This window comes from Heteronotia binoei, chromosome 3 (assembly GCF_032191835.1).
Source record: "Heteronotia binoei isolate CCM8104 ecotype False Entrance Well chromosome 3, APGP_CSIRO_Hbin_v1, whole genome shotgun sequence".
NCBI lineage: Eukaryota > Metazoa > Chordata > Lepidosauria > Squamata > Gekkonidae > Heteronotia > Heteronotia binoei.
This window is the reverse complement of record NC_083225.1, coordinates 49,095,842-49,114,870: the sequence shown is the minus strand read 5'-3', so window position 1 is coordinate 49,114,870 and position 19,029 is coordinate 49,095,842. Positions and strand designations below refer to the sequence as shown.

Here is a 19,029-nt window from a genome sequence, read left to right as displayed (position 1 = left end):
AATTGCTAGCTTGAACTTGCATGATTGTCTGTTCCTTCATTTCTGCCCCTGTCCCCAAAACGCTGTACACATAGAAAATCAGGGGAATAATTCTAACCTAGCTTTTCCTTGACCTAGTTTTCTATGCATACATAGGACTGTTTTGTGAGGGCACATTCCATCATGTGTGCTGGTGTCCCCACCTGCAGTCTGAAGTGGTAGACCAAAGAGAGCTTTACCCTGAATGTGAGACCTCAGGAGAGGGCACCAGCATTTATCTAACCTCAGACATAATCATATTGACTTGCCTTCTGAAAAGTATGTGAGCTTTTGCCACAGGACTAGTTTTGCTTTGGTCACATTACTTAGTTGGTCACATTACTTACATTTGTCTTGCAGTTAAGATAGGTGGTGGCAAGAGAACTTTCAGAAAGTTTGTCCACAATACAGATCTTATTGGTGCTGGTTTTGATCCCAAATGGTTTTGGTCCAATGTGCTTGTAGAAACTCTCCCATGTTTTTCAGATCTGTCAAAGAAGTTCTGGTCAACAGTTACATCTTACATAAAAGCAAAATTGCTTATGTCCAAGAGCATCAGCAGTCACCACTGGGCTACAAAACTCATTGTCTTGTGACATTTGTCCCTCTCAGGTGGTCCATTCCAGGTGCAGGTTAACATTTCTGCAAGCATTCAGTGTCGGGGTGTGAATAATGGATGGCAGTATACTGTTGATCTTTTTACTACTGTTCTTGATTTTATGATGATTGCATGCTTAAGATTTTAATATTTTTTCTCTTTGTTGTGCATGGCTATGAAAGTTGAGCTAGAAAGGAATGCACATCAAACATACAAATATGTATTTTCATTAAGTTTCTAAAAAGCCCAGTGATTTGACCAGCAGTCTAAGGTCAATGAAAAGTACACCTGGCATTTGGACTTGGAGGCCAGGTCTACTGCAGTGGATTCTGAAGTTTAAAGCATGTTGCCACAGAGCAGCTGTGAAGCGCTCTCTCTCTTTCTTCCTCTTGCTTGCTTGGGGGGGGGGAGGGTGTCAGTTGCTCCTTAGTGCATTGTCTCTTTAATCTTTTATTTTTAACCTTAAAGGGCCGTTATTTTTAATGGGCAATAGATTAGAAGTCCAGAGGCCACAAAAATGGCCCTTTAAAGGTTAAAGAGTCAATGCACAATCTGTAGATCAGCAGAAAGGCTTTCTCTGACCCAATTCCAGATATTTCTGATATTGATCTGGACTTAAATACCAGAATCAGGAAATACCCGGAGTGCCTTCAGCAATTACCAATTTGATCCTCTGTAATAAATATTAAGCATTTTATTGGCTTGGCAATGTCTGATTGCATATGCCTAGTTCTATACTAGAAAGATCATTTTCTATGTCATCATAAATCAGGATATGAAGTGCTTGGCACTCCAACTGTGGAGCTTCAATCTAAGAAAACAGAAGTCAGCCCATATCAAAAATAACTTCAGTGCTCCAAAAGTGAAAAAAGTTTGTTGGGCTTTCAAGTTTGCTGTGATTGCACCAATGTTGCATAGCTTTCCTAAATGTCAGCCCCAGGAACCCTGACTAGGCATAGCATTCCAGGCATGCTGCATGTCTAAGAACACATGTATTGTGTTCAAACTTTATGTGCTTGCTGTTATAGTTAGAAAAAAATTGATTGTTACATAATTTGAAGAAACAGTAATACAGCTACTTTCCTAGAACATAACAAGAAAAATAATTGCACTAGTGAGCAAAAGAGTAAATTTCATGTGCATGAAAATGTAATCACTGTTATTTTCAGTCTCTTACTCCCATCTCATTTGTTCTTCTGATTTCCTGTGAATATTGTTTAGGTCTTATAAGGATTTTGACTGAGACCTGTAGCAGAAATTCTAAGTGGGCAATGATACTATGGGACGTTATAAAAAGTTATTATAGTCAGCACTGACCCCATTTTATACAGTAAACATTTGCTCTTCTAGCAAATATTCTCTTTAAGGTCTCTTATGCTGCCACTTTCCATACCACATTTTTTCCTTCTTGGCATTTATAGAATGGATAAGTTGTTACCTGGCAACATGTTAAACATATGTACAGAACCAACACAACATGGAATGGACTTGTGTTTGCCAAGATAGTGTTTATTACCTCGGTGTAGTATAGAGAGGTTATATCATCTTATCACTAGTTTGTTCTTGTTTCCTTGGGAAGACTCTTGCATCTTTGACAACTGTATGGTGCTCTAACCTGGATAGCTCTGGCAAACCCAGTCTTGTCAGATCTTGGAAGCTAAGCAAGGTCAACTGTGGTTAGTACTTGAATGAGAGGCTTCCTTGAAATACCCAGCTGAGAGAAGAGAGGAGCAGGCTTTATTCATCCACCTCTCTGAATATTTTCCAGGCCTCCAGTAGGGATCAGTCACCAGAGGTCACCATGACTTCCAGGTGCAGACACACCCACATATACCTAAAACATGGATGACTGTATGATGAGCAACTAATAAAGGTCTCCCATCACTCAACTGGCAATTCTACTGGTGAGTGCTCAGAAAAGAATTAATCTTTTAAATGTTTGTCCATTTCTCAAACTATTTTTCTGAGTTTAATTTACACAGTTAAATATGAAGCACATATAAATATAACTACCTTTTGTGTTATTTCTTTTAACTACAGTGATTGTTCAAAGTGATGCTTGCTGCCACCTAGTGGCTGTTCTCTAAAAAGCAGCAGTAAAATTACTATTGAAGAGCGGGAAATAGTTTGTATTGAGAAAAGATAAATATAAATTTTCTATCTCTAGGTATGCATACATAATATATAATGTCTATGGCATAAGCATTATTTTTTTAATTAATATATTTTAGGAACTCTGGAAAGAAAACCAGAAGGCATACTAGAGTTTTGCCTTCAGGCATGGTGCAACCAAATGAACTGGTTCAAAATGAACCCTGAACAGGCCCGGTTCATGCTTGAACCGCAGTTCATTTTTTGGTTCATGCCCATCCCTAATTCTGAAGCAGCTTGTGATGGACAGGGTATGTTCCACCTCTCCCTAAGAGTCACTGATGGGAGCTGACAGAATCTTGGGGAGAGGCAGTTGGAAAACAGCAGGTGAGAGGGAATTGAGAGTTAACTAGGAGTTTGAGAGGAAAAAGAGTATGTCTGAGTGAAACTGTGGAGAAGAAGTGCTTAGAGCAGGCTGAAATAGTTTGTAACCAAAGGCTCTTAATTGTGGGAATAGGACCACAGTTCAAAACTTGCTAATCTTTTGGTCTATATATGTAATATGGGATTTGAATAAATGATGGCAGCATCTGGATGGAACAGTGGATGGAACTCCAATAACTCTTATGTGAGTGAGGGCCTGTTATTAAAAGGGACTAGGCTATCCTGTCTGCTGATGTCTGAATGACAGAGAGGACCCGAAGTGTGAAGGTGTCATAGCTCTCTACGTGGATTTTTTTCTGCAGGAGCCCACAGAAGCAGAGCTCCACCTGGACTGGCCAGGGCTCTGACTGGCCCGATCTGCCATGCAGCAGCCATGTGCTCTCAGGCCAGGCGGTGTGGCCTCATATGCAAATGAGCTCCTGCTGGGCTTTTTCTACAAAAAAACCCTGGCTCTCTATACTGCTGCATCCTTAAAACTATCATTGCCTTCTGAGTGCTTATTTGCTACTCCCCTGTATATTTATAAATGCATAAATAGTATAAACATGCTATAAGCCTGAAGTACTCTCTTTTTCCAAGGTGAAATTTCTACTGTACAGTTAATGGGAGTTGCTCCCTCCCTTCCCCTGATATTCATAGGATCAGGCAACTAGCATATTGTTCCTTACTGTTGACTAACTGATGCTGTTGTCAACATTGCACATTTGAGTCTTGCTTGGATGAAGAAATTGACCTCAGGAATGCAAACACTACTGGGACGAAGCGAGTTCAAGCCCTCTTCATATAGAGACCATAGAAACAAATTTCTGAGTTTGATTTCAGTTGCTAACTGAACAGGCAAGGAAAACCAAAATGTCCTCTCTACTGCAGGATAAGCTGTATGAACTTTACATGCAAGCGCCTTCCCCTAGCAAAGACTTTCATCACTTGACGGTTACAAAAAATGAGGTAAAAAGCCATTGATATCTTATATTTGGGTGAGGATGGGGGAAAACTACCTGGAGAGCTTCTGCCTCTCATGCTTCTTTTAAAGACAGAGGGGGGAAAGTGGCAATGCTGCATACTGGTTGTGCAGGCAGTCCTAGAAATAATCCAGAGATTTGCATTCCTGGGGCTGTATTCATAAAAAGGGGAGGGGGATGGCAACGTAGCATTTACTTTGTTTCTCTGTAAGCAGTGTAATTAATTTGTATTCACATCTAGTTTGAAAGTAAAGCCCTCAGTTCCATCATATAAGATTTGATAATCTAAACAAGGTTCAATACCTCTTTTCTGACCAATTCTTTAGAGTTATTTCTATTCCAAAAGTAATGAAGGGAGACCAGACTTGTACATATTTGTCTCCATCCTAGAACTTCCTATATGCAGATATTTCCCTCAGTTAACATAATATATCATACTTTCCTTAGCCATTTCTCAATATTTGGTGCCTGCTCCTGTCTCCATGCATGTGGCTATTAACATTCTGGTTGTGGTGAATTAATTTCCTAATATCCACATCTTGTTAACTGAGATCCCTCTAGGCATAATGTTCAAAAGGGCTATGCTAGGATCTTTTCATATTTACATATGAAGAATTTATCGCAGTGACATAAATCAGGAGTGGCCAACGGTGGCTCTCCAGTTGTTTTTTGCCTACAATTCTCGTCAGCCCCAAAAAACATCTGGAGAGCTACCATTGGCCACCCCTGACATAAATGCCTTTGTCATGGATAGTAAATGGTTAATGCTGTAACCTGGTCTGAGAACCTTGAGTGACAGGGGATTCAAATGAAATTCTTCAGATGAGAATTTCAGTTAGGAACTGGGAGTTAAAAGTTAACAGAGAGCAAAGCAGACTGTGAGAAAATCAAGAAGGATCCTGAGTTAGGGAAATGAGACACATTGCCCATCCCTATCGTCTGAGGGAAATAGCTCTTAGAAGACATGTGCAATCCCTAGCCAGTGGATAAGGAAGGAAACTGGAAAGTATGAATATTCCTGTCTTCACCAATTTGTGAAACAAAGACACTTGTGCTTGTATATTTAAGCAGAGACTGCCAAGAAATCTCTTTCAAGTTTTAAAGAACTGTCTGAATAACAGAAACAGTTACTTGTTTGTGACAAATTATCAGGTTTCATTTTTATACAATGTTACCTCATTCCTGTTGTCCTAACCCTTATTTCTACCTGCCCATTTCCCCTCAAAAGTGAACCAAAGCAATTTGTTAGTTTTGAATTACCATCAGCCAAGAGGAGAAAAGAAAGATTTTAGTCTCTCCTCTCAATTTCCTAAACTGGGTCAACATTTACCAATATACATTCAACAACTTGGTGGGACAGCCAGAGAAAAATAAATTGGGGGGGGGGGGGCGGGGAGGGCTTCTCAGCTAAGAAAAAAGGGCTGTTCAGCTAAAGGGAAATCCTGTGAGAGAAAGTGAAATTGCCATAGCATTTTAAAAAAAAAAAAAAAACAACTTTTACAATCATGCTGTGCTACCATATATGAATGAATAAGCCCATATGTCTTTACATCTGCAGCATATATTTGATATGGAAGATGTTATTTTCCTTAACTTCTCTGGTTTTCCCTTATAGCTACATTTGCTGAAACATTACTTATACTTTTATGGAGGTTATTCCACTGATATTATATGTTATGTAGCCTCATGTGCTGAATAATAAAGCTCTCCGTTCTTGACAAAAAAGGGAAATGAAGCAGCATGCACAGCCTGATCCATCCTTTTAAATATTGATGCTGTAGGTTATCTGGAAATCATGGAGAATCTCTTTTCGACCTAATCAAGAAAGGAATTGCCCAAGAGAAATAAAGAAACTCCATAAAGATTTTGTCATGGATGATCAATTACACAGCAAGTATTGACTGACTAAAGAACTTTCACCAAACTTTGTATTTCTAGTTTCATAGTGTTTGTGTGACTCTGTAAGTCACTGTACTACTTTTACTGCCTGGTCTTTTGTATATTTTCTCAAAACAAGTACTGTTCAGTGGGCTCAGTCGTACATATATACTTGGAAGCTAGTTATATGTCAAATACAGCTTACTCCCAAGGAAGTATTCCCTGGGTGTAAGCAGGCAGATCATACATTCTTGCTAAGGGATAAGTTTGGAAATGAGCACTCTTAATTTATAGCACCACAAGAGCTCATGTACCAGGCAGTTTGGCCAAGCTGTACACAAGATGGATGTCAGGGCTGGCAGACCTCACTGACATGTCTAGGCAGGGACCCTGGGAAGAAATAAAACGCTGGCATGACCATGCTGCTATCTTTCTCTTCACCCTAAAGTATACATAAGTAAAACAATAGACTTGCCTCATCCAGACCTTAAATTATTTACCTGGATTGTTAATCTTCCCCTTACCCACACTTTACCTCACAAAAGGTACAGCTAACACAGGTAGGTCTCCCATCCAACACAAAGGAAGGGTCATAAGGCAATATTTTTACTTTAGATTATTGTAATTAGACAACCATGAACACTCTGACTTCTGGAGGAAGCAATGAGAGTTTCAACTTGAATTTTGTTTTGCATCAGGAAATCCTCTCAAATATCTCCCATTTCTTTATTCATGTCATGGGAGAAACATTAAGGCATTATTTCACGACAATCATGTCAAACTGCCTCAGGACATATTTTTCCCCTGTATTATTCCACTGATATTATATGTATGTGTGTATTTTCCTGAGCCCCAAATGTACACCTAAGATGTTGGACATTTTGCTCTAGACCTTGCCTCTTCTGGATAGGTAACTATAACTCCTTGAAACTCTGCTATATTTCCTCTCACTCCTGCATTTCTGCCAGCTTATGTGTTTGTTTCCAGCAGGGGTGGAATTCTACCAGGAGCTCCTTTGCATATTAGGTCACACACCCCTGATGTAGCCAATCCTCCAAGAGCTTACAAAAAAGAGCCTTGTAGATAGATCCCAGCAGACAATTGTGTTGGTCTGAAGCAATAGAACAGGGTTTCCCAAACTCCCCCCCCCCCCTCCTTGGCCTGGTTCTTTCCCCATGGTCTGGGTGGAGGATGCTCAGGGAGCCATACAGAGACTGCACGCCAGTCAGGAGCTTTCCCTGCCCTCTCTGATGTTTCTGAACATCAGAGAGGGACAATGGAGGACTTCTGGCCAGCACACAGTGTCTGTAGCCCTCTCTGAGTGCTACAGGCAGTGGCATGGGGGGCAGAGACTGGAGCGCGGTGCGGCATGCGTCACCAAAGATAAATAGAGAGGGGAGGGGGCTGTCGGACTGCCCCTAGTGACCCAGTATTGAGGCTTCTTTGGCCTAGTACCAGGTCACGACCCTGCAAATTGGGAACGCTGCAATAGAACAAAGCAGTAGACAAGTTCACCTTTAAGACCAACTAAGTTTTATTCAGAATGTAAGCTTTCATATGCTCTTAAGCCTTGTAAGCTCTTGGAGGATTGGCTACCATGGGGGGGGGGCTAATATGCAAAGGAGCTCCTGCTAGAATTCCACCTCTGGTTTTCAGTGTGCATCTTATTTTCTGTAAGTGTGCATTATTTTACTATTTTCTTTTTCAATAAAGCAACCTTTCTTAGTTAAGCAACAGTCTGATTCGTTTTGACAGTTCTCTAGGGGGGAAATCCCCATAAAACATAGTTGGAGAATGTCACTAGTTCCCCCCCCCTTCCCCATGCAAGCCTGTCTTCTGGCTAATTCCCCCAACAAAAAACAGAGACCTTTTTAGAACAAAAACCTTTTGGGCAACTTATAGCATTATCAAGGGGACTCCAATGCTAGGCATACTTCCTTCAGAGTAATTGATAAAATATGTACGGGCTTAGACTGCATGTCTTCATTTTGGTTTTCTCCCATTAATAAATAATATTTGACTGTTATCTTTAGCACATTTTAAAACACTGAAGTAACTGAGGCTTGCATCAGTAAACTCAGTGAGGTTACTGAACAAAATAATCAAAAATAGTGGCAAGACTAGAGAAAGGCATGGCTGAGCATGCATCTTCTTCAAGCAGCTGCCTGAATTATCTATCAAAATTGTTTCTCAATAGCTTATAGAGCAGTGGTCAAATGTCTGACCCATGGGCCAGAACCAGCCCACCTAGGACTTTAATCAGGCCTGTAGCTCTTTTCTCCCCCTCCTATCACCCTTTGAAGCTCCCAGGCTGCCAAAGTTCCCAGCTCCTTCTGCTTTGTCATTGCCAGATTCAGCAGGGAGTTCTTCTGGGTTTGCAAAGCTGCAAAGAAAATGTAGAGTGGATTTTCCGTTAAGGTCTCTGCACCCAGATAGACAGAGACCCTAATGGAAAATCCATTCCACATTTTCCTTGCAACTTTGTCTGTGCTGCAATGTGTTTCAATGGAGTGGAGCTCAGTTTCACTTTCCAGAATTCCTGTGGGCAGCTGAAGCTGTTGTTTTCTGAAGTTGTGTCCTTGCAAATAAAAGGTTGATGCTCTGAGCCGGCTTGTCTCTGCTGAATGGACCTGAGTATTGGTGCCCTAATGAGTACTCTAACCTGGGAACCCACAGCCAAAGGGGAATATTACACTGGAGAGTCATTGCCAATCTGAGTAAACCTGGGGGGAGGGGGGAATGTTGCAATGCCCAGCCATTTCATGTTTTCATAGGCTTCAGAGCATTTTATATTTTCAGTTTCTGCTGTGATCTAAATGCTTTTTCTTGACATTTTATTTTAAAAATCACATTAACAAATCTCATTATTTCCCCTACTTTTCCATTTTAAACTAAATATCACAAGAGTTTTAAGCATGTTTGTATTTTAAGGAAAAATAATATCTTTAATTGTGTTTCCCCTTATCCTTATACAGTTTATATCTGTGCTAATTGCCATTACATTGTATGATTCACATGGTCTGGCCTCATAAAGTCCCATTTATGTCAAATCTGGCCCTTGTAACAAATGAGTTTGATACTCCTGAGCTAGAGTATGATCTACAGGACATTAGGTATGATGAAGCTGCAGACTTGCGTGCATACAGTATGACTATTTGATTTTTAAAATTTTAAAATTTCAAAACTAAACTAGCAAAGTGAAAAATGTGCAGATAGCTTAATGAGACGTAATAGAAATACAGAAATTTATGCTGCAATGCTGGGGTAAAAAACAGTGCCTGTGGGCACCATGACAACCACCAACCCTATTTATGGCACCTGCCAAGTGTTTTTATAAAATGGTTGTAGACAGGTAGCGTTTCTGCCTAGCAGGGCCTCTGATTGGCTGTGCAGATTAAAATAATGTTTTGGTTTTATTCTTTCTCATTACTCTTTCCCAGTATATATATAAATATTCCACTTGTCCCCTGCACTTGAGGTCCCCCTATATGTATCTCCATCTCCTCTTGTGGCCTTTTTGTTTACAGTCCTGTGTCAGAATACGAAAGGCTCAAAATGTTGGTGGATCCCTTCTGCAGTGCATATTCCCAGAGTGATATCTTAGATTTACATATCTTTTTTCCTCTGGTTTCATCTTATTCCAGAAAACAATAAAAGACCTTCATCTTTATTTTAAATATTGTTATGCTGACATTCCAGCCAAATAAGGTCCCTAAGATGGTGAAAATGAAAGCGGTAAAACCAGAGTAGAATAAAGTGTAATTAATTTACTCACTTTTGTTAGATAGTTAAAGTAGAATTAATATAAAATCTAGCATAAGATAAACAGATGCAGTAAGAGGCTACAAAGATATGATGAACTAATTGACATCTCTATGATTGTATACTAAAAATAACCCTCTGCATCAAAGAATTTAAAGATTTAAATTATTGCTTATTGTTCAGTGTATGTCAATGTCTGCTTCAGACTAAATTGTCCCTGCTCAGCAGATCCATGGTTGCTAAAAACGCTTTTTCAGATACAAAGTCACAAAGATAATGTAACCTCTTTGTTTACTTCCTTGTTCTTAAATTTCATGACATACTGTTGTGTTCCAGTATCCTGGATAGTATTGTCTACCAAGGTCACTCTCAGAACATTTCCTGACAGCAGAAATATAACAGTATGTCTGGGGGGGAAAACCCAAGAAAAATCATTCTAGTGAATTCTTAAAGTGGAAGCTTTTGCTCAGTAGTGAGTCAGTGAGGTGTAATGATTAGAGTGTTGAAGTATGATCTGGGAGACCAGGTTCGATTCCTGCTCTGCCATGCAAGCTTGCTGGGTGATCACACACTAATAGGGTGGTGGTGGTGGTGGTGATAAAATGGAGGAAGAAGAAGAAGACTGCAGATTTATACCCTGCTCTTCTCTCTGAATCAGAGGCTCAGAGCGGTTTACAATCTTCTGTATCTTTCCCCCCCACAACAGACACCCTGTGAGGTGGGTGGGGCTGAGAGGGCTCTCACAGCAGCTGCCCTTTCAGGGACAACTCCTGCAATAGCTATGGCTAAAACCAAGGCCATTCCAGCAGCTGTAAGTGGAGGAGTGGGGAATCAAACCCGGTTCTCCCCGATAAGGAGAGGAGACAATGTAAGATGCTTTAAGCCTGCATTGGGAAGAAAGGTGGGGTATAAATGAAGCAAATTAATAGGCCAGTGAAGTTGATTAACAACATACTTCTAAGTACACTATTCCCCTGTATGTGTTCTAGTGTACAAAACAGGGAGTACAGTCTCTGAAGGGAAAATGGGAGTGGGGGATGAAGTATGATCCGGGAGACCAGGTTTGATTCCTGCTCTGCCATGCAAGCTTGCTGGGTGATCACACACTCATAGGGTGGTGGTGGCATAGCTTTCAAAATGACATAGCTGGATAGGTTAAAGTAGTTCCAAAAACAGCAATTTCTGTTCTTCTTGCTGCTTCTTTAATGCAGACTGTTATCTTGAATTTTAGGAAAATCAGTTTAATTTAATGAGTGCCTAAAATTTCATGAGGATAAAGCAGAATGAAACAATGGATGGAGGGTGATGAGTGTTGCATATCACAGGCACTATCCAATAGATACAGGTGTCACAAACATTACCACTGTATTCTACGTGATATTTTTAGTTGCAGGTGCAAGAAAAACAGTAGTTTTCTGGCATCCCAGATTAGTAAATTGAGTATTAGATGACTTCAGTTCTCTCACAATGGAAACTGTTACATAGGGTTGCCAATCTCCAGCTGGGGATAGGGGATCTCCTGGTTTAGAGGCCCTTCACCCACTTCAGGGCTATAAGAAAGCAAGGGGGAAGGAAATGTCTGCTGGGCACTCTATTATACCCTATGGAGACAGATTCCCATAGGGTATAATGGAGAATTGATCTGTGGGTATCTGAGGCTCTGGGAGGGACCCTGTTTTTTGAAGTAGAGGCACCAATTTTTCAGCATATCAATTAGTGCCTCTCCTCAAAACACCCCCCAAGTTTCAAAAAGATTGTACCGTGGGGTCCAATGCTATGAGCCTCAAAGGAAGGTGCCCCAATCCTTCACTGTTTCTAAAAGGAAAGAAGGCATTTAAAAGGCATGTGGTCCTTTTAAATTTGATTGCCAGAACTCCCTTCAAAGTTCAGTTGTGCTTGTCACATCCTTGCGCCCATCTCCACCCCCAAAGTCCTGAGATATTTCTTGAGTTGGACCTGACAACCCTATGGAAACACCAGCTAGGACATCAACCTCTGAGTTTATTTTATTGTTATTGCTGCAGCCATAGGTCATAACATCCCAGCGTATACACCAACATGTAACAGTATGCCCTCCACAACAGGGTTAAAACATTTTATATAAAATGATAAAACTTTAAAACTAAGATATCTGATATAAGTCAACAGTTTCAATTCTTTTATCCAACCGTCCTTTTTATAGTCATCAATATTTGTATTAAAACACATGAGCACTGATTTATCTGCATTCTGCTTATATCCAGAGGCATTCCCATATTGCAAAACCAGTTTTTTTAATGCTCTACAAGATTGTTTAATATCTGTTAGAAAGATTACAACATAATTTGCATAAAGTCCTATTTCATAGTGGAAAGCTCCTTTTAAGAATTTTAAGATCTTAAAAAAAATAATTATTCCCCAATGATTATTGAAATTTTTTTTTAAAGTTAAAATAATGGCAGAACTTAAAATTATCCTTTCTTGGTTGTATACATTCCATTACAATGAAGATCCTTCCCAAATTCAATTTCTTATTTGAAAACCTACCAGTTGAACTTCCAGAAAAACTGTTAAGAGAACGGTAATCACTATTTGGGATTTTTTTTAAAAAAACCCTATGATATGATGCAATAATATGTATGACAAATAAACTGTGGTTTGGAGGTTCCCAAACTTAAGCTTTATTACCAACCTTCTAGAATTAATCAGCTGAAGAACTGGCTAACAAACATTGTTGAAAATATTTCAATAGAACAATTTTGTGGCAGTACCTCTGAAGAGCTGGCCTTTGATAAAAAAGGAAAACAGGAAGAAATATTATAATAATGATAATACCACTATTAATGCTATACTTAGCATGTGGGACCAAGTAAAACATAAATTGTCACCAAGATTTTCACCTTTAGCCTCAGTTATTAGTGATACGGTTGATGAGATAAGTCCAGAACTTGCCCCTTTGAGAAGATGGGAAATTTCAGGTTACAGTTCTTATAGGGACTTGTTGATCAATAACCAAGTGATCTCATACAATGAATTAAAAATGGCCACTGAACCAAAAATGGCCACTGAACCTAGCATTTCAGACAATGAAAAATTAATAAATTCCTGTCAGAAAAGAACGTATAACCTTTTACCTACAATGATAAACTACTTAACAGTGACATGGACTCTGGTACCAATGCCTACAACAAACCAAAGTGCCAGCTTTCTCACATGGATCCTAGCAACACCATCAGTGGACCCAGCAATATTAGCCATACTATCTCAGCTTCATTCTCCTGTTCATCCTTTATTGTGATTTATGCCATCATTTTTTATTTAATTCAATTTATATCCCACCCTCCCCACCGAAGCAGGCTCAGGGCAGCTCACATGCTTATGACTATACATGAGTATAGACATATGATAAACATAAAAAAATAAAAATTTAAAACATAGAAATTAACAATTCAGGTGCTATGATCTTAATTATGTTACCCTGCTACTCCAGCTAGATGTTCTCGATAGAGCATATCTTAATGGTCCAAATGTTCTATATGAAGCAGATTGCAAGAAGTAATCCAGATATTTTTGGATCATTGCAGTAGCCAACAATCTAAATTGTGAATGCCTGGCGGAAGAGTGTTGTCTTACAGGCCCTGCAGAACTGTATAAGCTCTTGCAGGTCCTGACCTCCTCAGGGAGCTCATTCCACGAGTGTGGGGCTACTACAGAAAAGGCCCTATCTCTAGTTAACATGAGCCGGGCCTCTTTAGGGCTGGGGATTGAAAGTAGATTTTTTTGACCCAGACCAAAGTGCTCTCGGGGGAACATGCAGGGAAAGGCAGTCCCTAAGGTATGCAGGTCCCTGGCCATATAGGGCTTTGAAGGTAAGAACCAGCACCTTGAAACGAACCTGATATGCAATGGGCAACCAGTGCAGTGCTTTCAGCACAGGTTGGATGATCTGTCTGCATAAGGTAGTTTAATTTCTTCCTGTCTTACTTGTTTTTAAGGCAGTCATTCACTCTTTAAAATTAGCTGTTTGTTCTATTTATGTACTTAATGAATAGGTCTAGACCACATGACATAGTAGCTATGGAGAAATTCATTTATCATTCCAAATACCTTCAGTACACACAGTATCCAAGTCATTCTGATAAGTATGATAATTATCCTTTAAGTCCATTTTATTTATATTTGAAATTTGAAAAGCTTTCAGAGTGGAAAGGGCTATGGCATCTGCACTGTTGGATATTAAAAGGAAATCCCTTCTACCCAATTGGGCAAAGAAAACAATGTGCCTTTCATATGGCATGCCTGGGCAACTCAGTATTCTACTTAATAATTACCATGGCAGTTTGCCCTTTCCTTGCACTAAATAACCCATTCTTAGTATGGTAATGTAATTCATTGGAGTAGCTCTGGGTTCTTTGAAAAGACCTAGGTATTGAACATGGCAAAGAGGGGCAGCAGGGAATAGGCAATTCTGTTGGGGGAGTTATTTATTTATTTACTTTATCAAATTTATATTCCACCCTCCTGTCATATTCCCTATGGAGACCAATTTCCATAGGGAATAATGGAGAATTGATCAATGGGTATCTGGGGCTCTGGGGAGGCTGGTTTTTGAGGTAGAGGCACTAAATTGCCAGCATAGCATCTGGTGCCTCTCCTCAAAACACTGTCCAAGTTTAAAAAGGATTGGACTAGGGGGCCCAAGTCTATGAGCCCCCAAAGAAGGTGCTCCCATCTTTCATTATTTTCAATGCAGGGAAGCTATTTAAAAGGTGTGCAGTCCCTTTAAATGTGATGGCCACAACTCTCTTTGGAGTTCAATTATGCTTGTTACAACCTTGCTTCTGGCTCTTCCCCCAATATCTCCTGGCTGCACCCCCAAAGTTTCCTGGCTCTGCCCCCAAAGTCCCCAGATCTTTCTTGAATTGGACTTGGCAACCCTGACACTACTGACTAACCTTTGTTAGTAGGAGTACCTGAGAAGGGCCTCTGGAGAGAATCTTTGTGAGTGAATGGAATCATACAGGAGGTGAATGTCCTTTTAGAATCTTAAACTTAGATGATTTAGAGGATTCTAGATCAAAAACCACACATGGAATTGCTCCCAGAAGTAAAATGAGTAAAAAATTTAGCTAATATAAGCTAGGGTTCTTCACAGACACACTATATTCATGCTCACTGTGCTTTTCTAAGGTAAGTGCTTAACTAGATATGCTCCAGAAAAATGATATTAAACTTGCTTTCCTCTTGCTTTCTCTTTAGCTAGGCTTTTGTTTCCCTTAGTGATTTTTCCCCAAAGAATGCAAATAAAGGTCGCCATATTGGTCTGTAGCAAAGTCCAAGAACAAAAAACACATTATAAAGACCAACTAAAATAAGAACACACAATGTCAGAGCTTTCCAAGTTCTCTAGAAAATCAGGGCAGAATTTTTTAAAATGTGTGAGTGCAGGAGAAGAAAGATCTCTCAGGTTGGTCTTAATATAAATGTTACATGGCTTTTGTTCAGAGAATAAGAATATGACCTCTAGATCACCTATAGGTCTCTTTAATGAGAAAGTATCCATGATTTAAGCATCAGTTGAGCTAAATGGGATTTTTTGGTATAGTCTGACAAGTGAATCCTGGCTTTAACACTATTAGTGAATTGCTTGTGGTTTTCCTCCACACACATACATTCTTAGTACATACATGTGCAGGTATATATGTACACGGTATATTTGCGTGAGGTGATGCATTTGACCTTACTCAGAGAAAGGCACTGTGCTGATTTATTCCTGGAGATTGTTAGGAGGCCTAAACTCAAGAATTAGCAATAGAAATGCCTCACACATGCCACATTACTATATACTACACTGCACATACAGGTGTTGCAGTGAATCATTATATTTTTATGTGTACATATAGTGGAGATTTTGCATTCTCTAACAGGGCTTTAAAAACACATATAAAGTTTTGGAAATGTAAATATACCATGTTAAAGGAGGAGTTTTGTAAATGTGTTGTTTGCTTCAGAGTTAGGAATCTTGTTAATGTTCAACACTGTATTTTTTCAGTCATCTATTTAACATTGCATTTTTTCAATCATTTTACATTTTTACTGTACTGGTAGGTGGCTTGATTTAGGTGCACACAAGCTCTTCGTAGCTGCCTTTAAATGAAGGTGATTCCTTCTTTGTAGCATTTCTATTTTGAGGGCTTTTCATATTACATCATTTAAGGTGTATTTGCCTCTATTTTTTCCTCCTTCTCTGTAAACTTAAACTGTAAACAAACTGTAAACTGTAAGTCTGTAAAACAAACTTTTTCAGTCCTTCATTGTGCAGTGGGTTGGACTAGATGACCCTGGAGGTCCCTTCCAACTCTATGATTTTATGAATAAAAAAAAACATAAGATGGAATTTTCCTGCTGTGGCTGAATTTAAAATATATATATATTCTCTCTCTTTTTAACAATTCAGAACAACTACGAAGTATCTTCGGAAAGAAAATGCTAGATTATGTTCTCAACTTGTGTCAAGGACATTATGATTTCCTTGTTCGAATGCCTGAGAGTTTGATTATATACATCTTGTCATTTCTCAGTGTGGAGGATATTGGACAATTGTCAAAAACATGTAAAAAGTTTCGCCAGGTAAAAATTCTCACATAATTATTTAATGGCCTATATTGATTCTCTAAAGAATTTCATCAAGATGGAATCTTCAGCTTAAATGAAGTTCACAGAAGAAACATGTAAAATCAGTTATCCATGGAAGTTTGCTAGCATACCTAAACTAATATTGGTTTCAGAGCAGATCAAAAGATGAAGTAACTATTGGAAGCATATTTAAAATAAGCTGAGAGTATGACATGCATTTGTGTGTTATGTAATATACATTGCAACTATTTCTCTTTCAGTTGTGCAACACAGAAGAATTTTGGGAAACAATAAAACAATTGCAAGATAAATATACTCTTGATGCAAAAATGATCAAGTTCCCAGCTCATAAGAGGTCAGTGAATTTCAGCCAAAGACAAGGCTTCCTGACGCAGATGCAGAGGAGACAAACTACATTTTTTTAAAAAGGGGTACAAATTGATGGCTACAAGCTGGGGTCCCCCAAGCAGTCATGGGAGGAGAGAAATAATTTGGACTACCCTCCATGTGCCTCCAAACTTTCTCAATTACGACATGCTATTTGTGGAACTTTCTCCCTGTAGCTGTTCACTAAGTGTTTTCACTTCTTGTTTTTATGCCTGGTCTGCATATTGATTTTCTCATGTTCTATTTGTTGCTTTCATGATATTACTGTCATTGGGTTTTTTTATTGCTTTAATTTTGGCTGTAACTTTTTATTATTAGTTTACACCGTTGATTTTATTTTGTTGGTTCAGTTCTTCCTGAACTTTAAAAAAATTATGCTTCATGAACTAAAACGGGTGGGGGGGATGCTTCAAATAAATAAATAGACCAGGCTGGAAATTCAAATGAAATGCATATAAAAAAGATATGCCTGTAGTTGGTCTATTGTTATATATTCAGCTACCTTTATTAAGATGAAAGATTACTAATAGGTCTAAATATGACCAAGTCATCCCTATATAATGACAGCTTTTCCAGACCAGGCAAAAATCTGCCTCTCCTGATATATATAAATAAAGATAAATAATGTTAACATAGCTAGTTTAAAATAACTGTAAATAACATAAATAAATAAAACACGGAGAATCCTTCCCTTTTGAAGTGATTATGACTTTTTCAGCCACAGGCCTCTGAACTCCACTTGCTGGTGTTAACCAGCCAGGATAAACATGGATTTAAATATGTAGTGGGTTTGACAAGCCAGAATGCTCTATTGACATCTGTGAAAGAAACAAGGTTGAAGTGATATAGGAAATTCTGACATGGTTGCTTCTTAACATCCTTGCTCAAGGCTCTGTGAGGGAAAAATAAAACAGGTCTGGCAAATTTACTAGCAAAATTATCACAATGTCTGTAGGTACCTCATTCTCCAGTAACCTGTCTGTTAGGCACAGACCTCCTTTCATCGCCCAGAACAGATCAGCTAGTTGTGATTTCACTGATAATATGGTGATAGAGAAGAATGATTGATTTGCCACCATTCATATGCCTGTAAATGGTCTCTAGGATGCACCAGTCAGATTTGGCATGACTCATGTCACCTGTACTCTAGTTCTCTACATATCTATTTCATAGCTGCCCCATGTGCCAGAGAGCTGGAATCCTTTGAGACTTGCAGAGAAGATGACAGGGTAACTTTGTCAATTATCCAGATGAGCTTTCCATTCCTTACTTTTGATAGAAGAGAAGATTGGATTTATATCCCACTCTTCACTCGGAGCCTCAAAGTGGTTTACAATCTCCTTTCCCTTTCTCTCCCTATAACAGACACCCTGTGAAGTAGGTGGGGCTGAGAGAGTTTTCAGAGAACTCTGCTGAGAGCTTGTGGCTGATCCAAAATCACTCCAGCAGCTGCATGTGGTGGAGTTGGGAATCTAACCCAGTTCTCCCATATTAGAGTCTGTATACTTAACCACTATACCAAACTGGCCCTCAGAGCATCAACAGAGATGCTGCTACTATCTCCTGTGCCTGTATACCATTGCTCATATTTTGGAATATAATAAACTGCAAAGGTGACAAGGGCAAACCATCTATCACCTATCATCTATATGGAAGTGGCCACCCAACTCCAAGTATACTGTGAACAGGTAACGATTTGCCCATGACAAAGGTCTAAACTCAGTACTTCTTATGACCACACCATCAGAATACTACTTAGTATAAATCAGTCTATCTGATGTGAGGTTTCACATGCGTAGATCCATAATAATCTGGTCCAGTTTCAGTCCATTCTTGAACATGTGCAGATGTTATAAAAAATGTGAAAAGATAAAAACAGGATCACTTGAAAATAGGAAAGGGAAAGCATGGAATGCGAGGGTTAATGTGTGTGTGTGTACAGTAATAGGGGAGAAAATGGGGGCCTGTAGAGTAAACAGATGTTCTCTTCCCTGTGTGTCTTCACAGGGTCACCAGTTCTATTCTCATAGGTCTTGCTAGAAATCATTCAAAAATGATTTTAATCAAAATCCAGGATCTAGATCTGCATAATAAATCCCCTACCATATTTACTAATGTTGAATGGTAATGCACATTATGACCTAAACCAAAAGATACATCCAGTTAAATTAGTATGATCCATATGAATATTACAGTGAGGATGCAGATACACATTTATGTCCATACAGAAATCTGTTTTTGTGGATGGATTGGACAGTGGGATTCAACTAATAA

At 39.1% G+C, this 19,029-nt stretch overlaps 1 protein-coding gene across 1 annotated transcript; it reads left to right on the top strand.

Moving 5' to 3' along the window:
• Positions 1-3,966: 3,966 nt before the first annotated feature.
• LOC132568186 (F-box only protein 36-like) lies at positions 3,967-17,185 on the top strand. Its single transcript, XM_060233752.1, has 4 exons — positions 3,967-4,099; positions 5,895-6,003; positions 16,190-16,362; positions 16,629-17,185. Exons 1-4 carry the CDS (start codon positions 4,004-4,006, stop codon positions 16,791-16,793), a joined length of 543 nt encoding a protein of 180 aa, XP_060089735.1. The 5' UTR covers positions 3,967-4,003; the 3' UTR covers positions 16,794-17,185.
• The last annotated feature ends 1,844 nt before the right edge of the window (positions 17,186-19,029 follow it).

Coding starts and splice junctions, on each gene's coding strand:
- LOC132568186 (XM_060233752.1), top strand. CDS start 4,004: ATGTCCTCTCTACTGCAGGATAAGCTGTATGAACTTTACATGCAAGCG. Junction 4,100..5,894: donor TGACGGTTACAAAAAATGAG/GTAAAAAGCCAT, acceptor TTGATGCTGTAG/GTTATCTGGAAATCATGGAG. Junction 16,363..16,628: donor CATGTAAAAAGTTTCGCCAG/GTAAAAATTCTC, acceptor TTTCTCTTTCAG/TTGTGCAACACAGAAGAATT.